Here is a 12,713-nt window from a genome sequence, read left to right as displayed (position 1 = left end):
TGAAAGGCGGGTTCAGTGTTGCCTCAGAAATCTGAACACTAAAAACTGTTTCAGATGCTTCATATTCACTACCTCAGAATTAAAAAAATAAAGTTCAGAGGACAGTTCTGGGTTAACTGCTATTACTGTGTAGTAATCAGGGATTTTGGCCTTTAAAACAATATAATATGATATTTATTCTGATATTTCTGTACTGATTTTAGTAGATAAAGGTACTTGTTTTATAAGAGACTTTATTTACAATTCTACTCTCTGATTGGATGGAAGCTAGTAGTCTTTAAAAAGACTGAACTTCAGTGTGGCTTAAAAACAAATGTTGAAGGGCTTAGACAAAGGCAAACAATCTGACTCTTAATGTGTTTTGAGTGCTTTGATTATATTGTAATAGTTGCAATAGTGTAATTGTTCAATTCTAGAACCCTCAGGATGGATTCAGTCGTTTGAAGAGGTGGATTATGATTGGTGACCATCATCAGTTGCCACCAGTCATTAAGAACATGGCTTTTCAAAAGTACTCCAACATGGAACAGTCTCTTTTTACACGGTTTGTTCGTGTTGGAGTGCCAACTGTTGACTTGGATGCACAAGGAAGAGCAAGAGCAAGGTAAGACAGAAAATCCTTTGTCTAGCTTGTAAGAAAGTAACAAGTTAAAAATGAGAGAAGGGCACACATAGCTATGTAAACTGGTTTTTACTGTTAGGACATGAGTTTACAAAGCCTGAATTTTAATTTCAGCTTAGACTAGGAAGGCAGACTTTACTTCTCTGAAATGCAATCAGATTAGTTTCTTCATTATTATTTTTATATAGTAGTACTCTGCTGTTGCATGAGTACTTTAATAAAAATTGTATTCAAAGGTACTTTCGGAGTTTTTTTACAAATGAAACTTTGCAGAAGCTTTCTTTTCTAAACAAATGTTTAGTATATTCAAAGTTAAATAAAAATCCGGTTTATTTAGCATTTAATATATAATAATTCCCCTAAAGACTGCAAAAGGCTGCTTTTCTGCAGTATTTCAGGAGAGATCATCCAGAGATTGGACACATTCAGGTTGTCCTCATAAGAATAAAAAGCCTTTTTTATAATAAAGGAGATGCTGCAACTGTAGTCTAATAGCTTTTCTTTTTGATCTGTGTATTTGTCATTTCACTGTGGTAATTTAAATACCAGATTTATTGATTGTGTGCATTGCATATTTGTGGTGTCATGTTAAGAAGGAAAAATAAGACCAAATAAGAGAAAATTACTCCTTATAAAATCTTGCCACTCTAGGTTTAGTTGTAAATCTTTATTTTTAGCATAAAGTGGAGTCAGCAATATAAAGGATTACTTCAATTTTTTCATGTAGGAAATGTTTGGAATCTAGAATATTATTGTCTAGTCTTATGAATGACAGTTCAGTATGATTTTTAAAATGAAGATGTTATTTGAATGCGCTGGTGAATAAAGTTTGTTTTACAGAATCTTAGTGAACTTCTTAGTGATAAGAGAGCAAAAGTCCTTTGTTTTGCAAGTAATTTCTTGATCAAGAAATTACTTCTCGTGCTTTGTCTTTTATGATCACAGGTAACTTCCCTATAAGCTATCTGCTTCTTGAGCTGGTCTGGATATTGTTGGGCGTTTGTGAATGAGGCATTTTGTTAGTATTACTGTCCCTATAAATATCAGGAATCATTCAGAATTAGGTAGATTTTGTTCGTTTCCATTCATGTTTTGTGTTAGTACTAGGCATTACACAAAATAAATAAGGAAATCAATTTATTTTTACTGTAAGAAGCTTTACCACAGTTACTGCAGAAAATAATTTTTTCCTTACTCCTCTGTGTTGTAAAGAAGGATTAATGTTCCTTAAGTTTCATTACGCATGAAAGTTTTTGCTAGAATTCTCATAAAATTTGTAGCTTGATCAAGAGGAACAGACTTAAACCTGAGTGTGCCACATTGACATGGCATCTGAAATTTTCAGTGAGAGAGAACAAAACAGAATCATGACCTAAAAATAATATTGCTGGATAGATTGTTCGAGTGTGTTCATTTATATATGTACAGGCTGCCTAGCACAATTACTCTTTTCACTGAAAACCTACAGAAGCCCTGATCTCTATGCAAGTGAACTCTTCTGAGTGAGTTAAAGAGCTTGCTGTAGCTCACTGTGTGTGCTTTGTGTGTGTGTGGTTTTGAACAGTTTGTGTAACCTCTACAACTGGCGCTACAAGAACCTGGGTAACCTGCCCCACGTGCAGCTTCTGCCAGAGTTCAGGACAGCAAATGCTGGCTTTTTGTATGACTTCCAGCTTATAAATGTAGAAGACTTCAACGGTGTAGGAGAGTCTGAACCCAATCCTTATTTCTATCAGGTAAGGGAAGTACTAAAAACAGTAAACTGACACTCGTTCATGTTCTCAGATAATTGAGTCATGTGTATGATTTTTTTCCTTCTTTTAATGAATTTTGAATGTTGAAAATGAAGACATTGTGTTGGGGCTTTTGCTCAGTGAATTACTTTGTTTTCTCATTGTTATGGGAGGCATGAGACTTGGTGTAATGAATTAAAAAACATAATTTTGACCTGAGGCAAATTAAAGGCCATTGTAATTCAGCTGTACCATGATAGTGAAAAAACAGTAGCACTTCCCCTGAACACAAAGAAATGAAGTTTGCTTGGTTGCTCATACCTGAGTTTGAAGAGTCACTGTGTTGATTTGATCTACAGGTAGGAATGCTGAAATGCCCGTTCATTAAAGAACAAAACAGTACTGCCAGTAATATACATAAGAGGCATAGAGACATTGAGGATGAAGTAAATTGCCAAAAAAAACTTAATCTTGGAGTTTCTCAACTAGGTTTTCAAACTCTCAACTAAATTTTGTAATTAAGCCATCATCAGCAGTCTCTATTTCTCTTAAATTAGGAAAACATTTTACACTTGTAATGAGATGCTTATATTTTCAGTCCTCTTATTTTTCTTATTTTAAAAACTGGTGGAACAAACTACAGTGCCTAAAATAGCCAACTTGGGCTTTGGAAAAATTAGAGCTGGAGCAATGTGCAAGTTAAGGAGTTCAATTCAAACATGGAATTAACACCTTATATTTTGCTCAATATTATGGAAATCAAACAATACACTTTATGATGATAATACTTATGTTCATTTTTCCCTCTGAAGATCACTGAGACTTATGCAAATCTTTGTTTTTAAAAAGGTATGAAATATATTCGTAGGTTTTGCTTGGGTTCTTCTCAATACTTCTTCAGTACCAGTTAGTGTGCTGCTAGAGAAGAAAGCAATGGTTAATCATAATCTACTTTATCCCATTGCTAAACTGAGGACAGCATTTGTTGGAAAGATTATTTTGATTTTGTTTTTAAAACTCTAACATGCAAGTAGTAAAAAGTTGTCCAGTGGAACACAAACAGCTGAAAGGAGTGTCTGATAATTGAGAGTGGGAGCACTGCTTTAGACCACTCTTTGGCTAAAGAAGATTAAGAGCACTGACATGAGGACACAGAACACACTTCTCATTATATCAGTACTTTAATGTGCACACTCTTCTAATACTTCCTACCATTACTTTTTTTTTTTTGTGATATTGATAATTGAATGATATTTAGCAGAGTATGTTGGTGGCATTCAAGGTTTTTCATGAGATAACAAATTGTTGTCGTGTGTAATTCTCTTTGTAAATTTGGGCTTTTCTTTCCAGAGCTAAAGGGGATTAAAATTTGTAGAATAGCTTTACACCCACAGGTGTTTGATATGCCTGGCAACTGCATTTTCCAAGTAATGCAGAGCCCACTTAGTCAGAAAAAATAAATGAGGCTGGTATGTCCAGCCTATTCAAACATACGCCAAGTGGGGATAAAATTCCTTGTATAAATAGAGCAGGAGTAAATGTCAGCATTTGAGAACAACTTTTTAACCTGAAAGATAATTTTTGTTGACAGAAAATGGATTTAAATAGGCTATGAATAACTTCAGTCTGGAAATAGAACAAAGCTTCCCATAGGCAGAAGAGTGGTACTTTGGGACAGACTCATAAAGTAATGACAGAGAGAGAAAGTTAGAATATACAAAATAACAGCTGGTAATTTGTAATTGAATAGGATGGCCTGCAGTGGAAATAACTGGATTTGATAATCCAGATGTCTGTCTCCTAATTAACACTTGAAAGGACTATTTATAATAGTGCAACTAGTTCTTTCGTTCAGTTTGGGGAGTGAGTCATTGCAGCTTTTTTGGCTGACTGGAACTTTGGAGTAAATATTGCAAAGTTTCAATCAGTGCCTAACAATAATATTAATGTAGATATTTTTAGCAGTTGTCTGCAAAGGAATGAGAATGAAGGTATTAAACCTACTTGTGTTTCTTTCATTCTTTCAAAGTGGCTTTATTAAGTGAGCAAAGAATCATCAGATCTAGGGACATTTCTCTCAGCACTAAAATACTTGTCTAAAATACCTGACAATGTCACAGGTGTTATTCTTCGTAACCTTACAGGATGAGTAACCCTTTTTTTGTCTTTTTCTTCATGTCTTTTTCTCTTATTTTAAACTTTAGAATCTTGGTGAGGCAGAGTATGTTGTGGCAGTCTTCATGTATATGTGCCTGCTTGGTTATCCTGCAGACAGGATAAGTATCCTGACAACATATAATGGACAGAAACACCTGATCCGTGATGTCATTAATCAGCGATGTGGAAATAATCCTCTGATTGGAAGGCCAAACAAGGTGACTTTGAAAGTATTTCAGTCATTGCAGTAGTTCTGGTTTTTGTGGTTTTAAATTGTCATGTTGAAAATCAGGCTAATTTAAGCTATACTTATGTAGGTATCTGTGGAAGTATTCCTGTTTAACCACATATTTATGAACCTACATTTTATGGAATTTCATAGATTAGTGCCCTTGTTTTTGCCTGTTGATAATTTGACGGAGTGAAGTTGGTGAAGGTGAAAACACTACAGGCTATGTGGGGAAGAATAACTATTTTTGTCATTTGTTTGTCCTCAATAATATCATTCCCCAAATCACATCATTAGAAAGAACCGCCCAGAGTGGAAATTGTTTGATAGAATGTATGATCACGAATTGGAAGAAACAAATAAATAATAGTTATAAATGTCTGGTGCTAATTTTGCAGGTTAAAACTGTATTACAAAGCTAATGGCTTTCCATAATCTTTTGGTATTAGCACCTTGCTTCTCTGTCCGAATTTAAACAAAAAGAAGTAAAAGTAACAGTATACAGTCAGACAAAAGCTCCTCTCAACATATTCCAGAAAAAAACCCCAGGCTTTTTGTTAGAGGCCAGCTAAATCAGTTAAAGAATTTTCTCTTCTTTTTACTGCAATCACAGTCCAAAGTCAATGTGAAAATTTTGGTGTAATGTTTTAATTGAAATGGCAAAGATTAACCTATAGAGTTTTTTTTTTATTTTTTTATTCTCTAGGTGACAACTGTGGACAGGTTTCAAGGTCAACAGAACGATTATATTCTGCTTTCCCTAGTGCGTACCAAAGCTGTAGGCCACCTTAGGTATGTAAGAACATCTTCTTGTAGCGCCACAGCAGTACTTGTACTCTGTATCACATACAGAAATGTTTACAGTACATTATACAAAAAATTCTGTTGTATGAGTATGTAGTAGTAGAAATGAAGTTCAATGCTATGTATATAATGAAGTTCAGACAGACTTCCTTTTATAACTGTCTGGTACCCTCTTCTTGAGCACTTTATCCTTTCGTAATGATAATTATATGGTAACCCTATAATTACTTTATGTTGCTGCAGATAGGCTGATCTTGGTTTCACCCTAGTAGAATGATAGGACTGTAGTACTGTTGAGCAAATGCAGCCTTAAATTTTCTCATAGATCCTTTCCTGTAATCAAGATTTTTTTTAAATTTTGCATCAGAAGTGTTTGATCATTGCGTAAGTTGCATTATTGTGTGTAGTTTTAAATGTTTGCACTTTTCGTTTGGGATGTGATGGAGGAAGTCTTGTCTAATCTTAGGTAGATAGGTGAGTTATCAAATTCATTTTTACTCATTCAGATACAGAAATGCTACTGGGATTTTTTCCTAAATGTTTACTCTCAACATTACTTTGGAGGTGTAGGAAAATAGTAGAGGGTGGTTTTTCATAGTGGTATTGGTAGCGTGAACCAATATATTTATGTTTCTATATAATGGTACTAGAACGTGCTAGTTATTGAAACAATGTGTAGCGAAAAAAACTAAAGACAAGATAGTATTTGGGCAGGTGATTTTATATTTCTTTTAATTAAGACTCCCATGTATGTCTAGTTATTTTTATTGCAAGTGTGTCATCAGTGAAAAAGAACATGTTTGATTTTATTTTCTGAAGGGATGTCCGACGATTAGTTGTTGCCATGTCAAGAGCCAGACTTGGACTTTATATCTTTGCAAGGGTATCACTATTTCAGAACTGTTTTGAGCTAACTCCAGCTTTCAGCCAACTCACAGCTCGACCACTTCACCTTCATATTGTTCCCACAGAATGTTTTCCAACAGCAAGACAGGTAGGAACAGCTGCATTTTGGTGTCTGTAATGGGTGTTTGTGTTTGCTTACTTTTTTTGAGTGGGCCGTAAGAGGTGAAACTGTTTTCTCTGCTAGACTGGTGCCTCCATTTCTTGGCTTTGGACCAGGCTGCCCAGAGAAATGATGGAATCACCATCCCTGGAAGTATTTAAAAAAAGGTGTGGATGTGGCACTTGAGGTTATGGTTTAGTGGTGAACTCAACAGTGCTACTTGATGATTGGATTTTGTTGGTTTTAGAGGTCTTTTCCAACCTTAATGATTCTATGATTCTATTAATAACTCCATGGAGTTGTCTTTTGTCATGATACATACCAGTTGGTTTTAATTGATGTTTCCACAGAAGTTAATTATCAGTATAATTTAAGTATCAGTAGCTGTTGCTTTTTCCAGAGTTCTGCCTGTGTAAATGATTCAGTATTTTTCTTTTTGTGGTCAAAACAGTTTTTTAGTTCTTACATGTTTTTGGTTTTGTTATGAAACAAAATATGGTTTTTCTCAAGCAAAGCTACAATAAAGCTACTAATTTCTTATTTAAAGAGGTAAAATTACATGTAATCGAGTGATTCAGGATTACAAGTTAATTTTTTTTCTCTTAAAATTGGTTTCAATATTGTGAGAGTTTTGCTGCTGAGCTAGGTTCATAAGTATAGAAACCTAATTTGTAATACTGCACTAGATCTTTAGGTAAAGGTTCGTATTGAGGATCTAAGCACAGGCACACAGCAGGATGCTAAATGAAGAAACAAAGGAGCATATTTGCTCTGCTTTCTGAAGCTTTGAGAAGGGATACCTGCATGCACCCAAAACTCAGTTACAGCTTGTTCCGTGGTCTTAAATGCTGTTGACAAGTTTGGGAGGGACCCTTTCAGTTGAAACTTTCAGATCAACCGTACAACAAGAATGCAACGAGCATGGTCAGTGAGTGTGCACAAGGAGCTGGGCTGCAACAGGCAAGAGGCTAAATCCTAATCTGATCATAAACAAATCGTGCCTTTAATATGTTAAATTACTCTAGTCCAAAATGTACTTCATGCAGTAACAATCAGAACCCAGCCTCTCCATTTGAAGTTTCTTCTTCAGGCTGCAGTATCATGATTGATCCAGTTCCCCAAAATGTAAGACCTATGCTTCCTAACTTTCCAAAGAATTCGCCAATTCTTTTTTCTTTGAAAAGCATTGTTTGATTTCTTGGGGCTTTTGACTTCTAATATAGTTAAATAACCTTTGAATGGTGGTTGTTTTGCTTTTTTCCCCCTTCCTTAGAATGGAGAAAGACCAGCTCACCAAATCCATGTTATTAAGAACATGCCTCAAATGGCTAACTTTGTCTACAATATGTATATGCACATGATACAGAGTACACGCCACCATCAGCAGGTAAGAACTGTCTAAGTTATGGAATACATTTAAAATAAAATCATTTTTCAGTTAAATGGCATGAGAAGCTGCTGGAATTTGAGTATTTTTCTGTTATATTTAAAATTCAAGAAGTGTTTGTGACTGGAAGTGAGAATATTGAGGTCTTGTAAAATGTTGCAGTAGCAAAAACTGTATCTTCTAGTGGTTTAAGCCCCAGTTTAAGGCCCCAAACCTATCAGTAATTGTTGACAAGTGTGTTGACGGCTCTGTCTGGGCCAAAAATACTATTCATTAATACTAAAGAACTAGCTTGTCCAGTACTAATTTGAAGGAAACTTGTGTGTTACATTTCAGGTAAGTGTGGGATTTCAGCTAGTTGGATTATAACAGCACTGCATGATGTAATAATGTTTTGTAAGGGAAAGACCAGACCATGTCTTGAAACCATTTTGACCCTGTTGAATCTCCCTATTATCCAGGTTGGTTTCTGATGCCTTCAACAGGCCTGTCTTTAACAACTCATACCCATAATTTTTCCCTTGCAACATCTCAAAATACTATGTGAATGTATTCAATATTTGTGTATGTTGTATGTGTACATACGTATGTGTATGTATTCAACATTTTGACCCTGTTGAATCTCCCTATTATCCAGGTTGGTTTGCAGCTGTAGTGTTTTTTGTTCTGGAGCAATTTTTTTCAGCTGTACTTCAGCATCCAGCAAAAATTGCATGGGGTTGGAAGCAGTTGTAGACACTTCTGTACCTAGTTTTGTCACTGTTTAATCCCTGAAGCAGAATTCAGAACCCATCAGAAAGTATTTTAGTCTCATGTAAGTGAGTGGAGCATTAAGGTAGCTTAGATAGTGTGCTGAGCAGAAATCTGCCTTTACTCACCATACTTGGAGCTGTAAAGCCTAGAGGTAGTTAAACCAAAAGGGAATGGTCTTAAATGCTACCCCTTAACTGCATCAGCTTTCACACAGTCTCTAGGATCTGTCATCTCTATATTACCTGTATATTATTCTTCATACATTATACAATATCTATATATTGTATTACCTATAATTTATTCTTTCATGGTACTCTGAAGTTCCCTTATTGGTTTTTGCTCTTCTGAAAGATTTCCAGAAGTGGACAAAATTGATGTAAAAGGACACTGCTTACTCTCTATTAGCTGACTCTGGGAAGAGAATGTGAACATGACTGTCCTTGAGCAGATGGTCTAAGAGGTCTAGGTCCTGTTCTTTAATGCAGGGATGTCTCTGTCACATCCTCTTCCTTTTTTTCTTTCACTTCCATGTTTCGTGTAATACAGAACAGTGTAATTGGTAGAGATCAGAACCCAAAACTAACTGAATGTCAGACTTTCAGGCAGAAAATTTATTTTTCCCTGCATTTCTTAGACAGTGACTTCTAGATTTTATTTTTACTTCTGAGAGAAAGCTTCATCAAAATTTGAAGTGTTTTGTTACCCAGAAAAAGCCTTTTCCAGGCTATCTGAACAGAGAGGTTACTTTCTCACTATTTTGAAGAAATGCTGTCATTACCTGTGTGCTATAAAGAAAAGGGGATATACAAAGAGGATACTACTAGAATTTCTTATTACTGTAAATTTTTTTAGTAGTAGTGAAGTAAGCTCACACTGGTTTTTTTAGAAACCCAGTCCTGTAAGCACCTGACAAGACTTGCTTTGAAGCCAGTTTGTCTAATATAGATGGAAATCTTTCAACCATGCAAAATGTTATGTGATGAAGACTCAGTAGATTGTGCAGTATATTGGCCACATTTAGGTGTAAATGAACAGCCCTGTCGAAACAGGCAAGTGTATACATGTTCTGAAAAGCAGATGCTAGCATCTAAATTTTACCAAAAACCATTTGCTTGACACCTTAATCAAATATGGATGCAGTTCTCCTGCTAATACCTGTTACTCTTTTTGGCATCCTAATCTTATGCATTGCTAGCTAAAAATAGTTACAGAACTGCTGTTTTCCTACTGTGACAGTGAATCACATTCTCCTTGCAGGAGAAGCTGAGAAGTGAACTACTGAAAAAAAGCAAAGCTGGCAATAAATTTCTTTTATTCTATTCAGTACAACATTATCATTTTCCTTTTCTTTTACGCTAGTCCTTACAGTAGCTGTAAAAAAGCACAGCGTGCATCTAAGTAAGTAACAAAAGTCTGAGTTTGTTGCATATATCAAGAATATATTTCTGTAAGATCTTTGATTTAGAACCACACTTTCCTGTGCACAGATGGATATAGAGACCAGTCTGATAACTTCAAGGTCTGTAGAAAATGCTTTTTATATCTCTGCTGGTAATCATAATTGATTTGTAGATTTGCCTATGCAAATTTGTAATACTAGTGTCATCTAATTGAAGGTAAAACTTCACTGTAATGAAACACCTCATTTGTCATGTGATAAAAGTTGCCTTTTGAGCAAAACAAATGGTCAAGTTTTTCAAGATTGCATTTCATTACAATGATCCAAAATACTCTAAAGAAATATCCATCATGTCATTAAATTCAGGCTGCAAGAAGTGTGTGTTTCTGTTCAGCCTGGAGCATTCATCTATACTCTTCAGTTCAATATATTCCTGGTCATTTTTGTCCAGTTTTGTTGGCTACCATTCTAGCCTATAATGTTTTACAAACTGCTTTTTGGTTGTAAGCAGAACACTTGGAATACACAAAATCACTCTTTCAGAAGTATTGTGTGAAAATATTTAGCATTGTTTAATTGTCAGTGAAACTTGAATTGTTCTGCGTTTACAGGTGTGCATGAAACTTGTGTAAGTATAGATAACATTCAGATAGTATTTTATAAGATGTTGCAAGGGGAAATTATGCGTATTAGTTGTTAAAGACAGGCCTGTTGAAGGCATCAAATACCAAGTTAAACATATCTTGGAGTTTGAAATGGTAACAGATGAGATTTGGGTAGAAATACGCATATTGCTCCAAGTAAGGATTTACCGTAACCCTATTACTTGTGTGAGTGTTTGGGATAATGAATTGTGTTTTCTCTCCTTGAATTGGAAGTCCTGAGATTTTAACACCCTCTCTTCTAAGATGACTATATTGTGACCATTACTCTATTTTTTTTTATATATATATAGGACTGAAGTGCTTATAAAGCATTATGGCTTCTAAATCTTAAGTGTTTGTTAACTTGTTATCTAATGCAAAATCCTAAATATAACATGAATAGTTCAAGCTAAAGTGTAAAACATTTAAATCCTTCCTTTTTCAATCATCCAGCATTTACTGCCCCCACCTGCCATGATTGAAGAACCAGAACCAACACAAACTGGAGAGACTGAAGCTGAAGGTGAAGTTCAGGGCCTGCAGGAAGATGCAGCAGAAGAAAGTGAAGTAGTGGAAGAAATGATGAAGGAAGGAGAATTGAATATGGATGAAATGAATGAACATAAAAAAATGCCAGAACACCCTGGAAGAGACAGTGATAGTGGAGACAGTGAACCTGAGAATGAGACTGAAAAGTGATTGAGGGAATCCTTGTCCTTCCAAATGCATTTTGAGAAATTGGCAGGGAAAAGAGCAGTTGGAAAAATAATTGCTATTTTTACACTGACTTTCATTAAATGGTTGCCTATGTAATACCTGTTTGGTATACTTTTCACTGAATACTTGGTGGACAAGCAGGATGTTTGGCAAACATTCTGCTGAGTTCTTGTCACTACTGGTAATGTAATTTGTTTAATGGCCTCAAATTATATGCATTTTCCTTTTTATAAGTTGTTCAGTAAAGATGCTTTTTATACCAGTTTTGAGTATTTGACTCTTAATTCAGTCACCCATTTAACCTCACAAAGTATATTCAGTATTGGTCAGACATGATTTATGGTTTCCTTAGTATTTTGCCCTGGAGAATTCCTTATGCAGAGCTGTGCTTGTATGCGCTGGGATGGTATTTTAGGCATAAGCTCAAGTTCATTAAGGTATGTGATTGTATGTCTGAGAAATGTAAATTGTCATGGGACTTGGAAGCGATCAAAAGCTTTATTGAATTTTGACCTTAGTGGATGCTCAGGATCCACGTACGTGTAGCAATTTCTTATCATTCTTATCATTCTTCTGATATTTTTATTCTTTACGGAAGAAGGAAGGATGCAGCTTTTCAACAGCAGTGGGTACTAAATTAGTGTTTTGAAATAAATTTCTCTTGCTTGAAGAAGACACAGTAATTGCCCAGGCAAAAGCCACATGAGGAAGAAAAGAGAAAATAGTTCCCTGTATGCAGGATATGTAAAACATACAATATCTATATTAATGACATAACGGTTGAGTGGGGTTTTTTTAGGGTAACTTCTGAGTGTGCACATTTCATAAAGTGATCAGACAAAGGATTTGTCCCTGATTCATTATGAATACTTGCCATCATGTCAAATTAGTCCGTGATTTAATGATGCTTAGGAATTTCCAAGTAGATTTTCAACACAGCAATAGCCATAAAACACCTTTTACTGGCAAAGGGAAGAGTCTTGGATTTCAAGTGTTGCAGTTGTGAAGCTGCCAGATGGACTTGCTAGAATGATTAGAGAATAATTAACTTCCAAGCTTTTTTAACAGCATTGAAGTCGTTTGTTTTTCTTAATATTTTTAAAGTATACTACAGGATAAAACAGTATCAAGTTAAATGTATGCCAAGCTCCATGAAATGCATCTGTTGCATACCAGTCTGTGTGTGCTGGGATCTCATCTGCCCCTGCCCCTGAAATCATTATCTCCCTTCTCTGAGGGCAGCTCAGGGGTAGCAAATCTAA

General features: G+C 35.4%; 1 protein-coding gene across 3 annotated transcripts in view; it reads left to right on the top strand.

Annotated features, from left to right (window-relative positions):
- The window catches only part of AQR (aquarius intron-binding spliceosomal factor), a 49,258-nt gene extending 37,545 nt beyond the window's left edge, over positions 1–11,713 (top strand). For all 3 annotated transcript variants that reach the window (XM_064424093.1, XM_064424092.1, XM_064424094.1), the window contains 7 exons: positions 417–604; positions 2,187–2,358; positions 4,560–4,730; positions 5,448–5,533; positions 6,365–6,539; positions 7,825–7,938; positions 11,188–11,713. In XM_064424093.1, the coding sequence (XP_064280163.1) occupies positions 417–604; positions 2,187–2,358; positions 4,560–4,730; positions 5,448–5,533; positions 6,365–6,539; positions 7,825–7,938; positions 11,188–11,433 (1,152 nt within the window). In that variant the 3' untranslated portion in view covers positions 11,434–11,713. The remainder of the gene's footprint in view (positions 1–416; positions 605–2,186; positions 2,359–4,559; positions 4,731–5,447; positions 5,534–6,364; positions 6,540–7,824; positions 7,939–11,187) is intronic.
- The last annotated feature ends 1,000 nt before the right edge of the window (positions 11,714–12,713 follow it).

The sequence above is a fragment of the Passer domesticus genome, chromosome 6 (genome assembly GCF_036417665.1).
Source record: "Passer domesticus isolate bPasDom1 chromosome 6, bPasDom1.hap1, whole genome shotgun sequence".
Taxonomy (NCBI): Eukaryota; Metazoa; Chordata; class Aves; order Passeriformes; family Passeridae; genus Passer; species Passer domesticus.
This window is presented reverse-complemented; position numbering and strand designations above follow the sequence as displayed.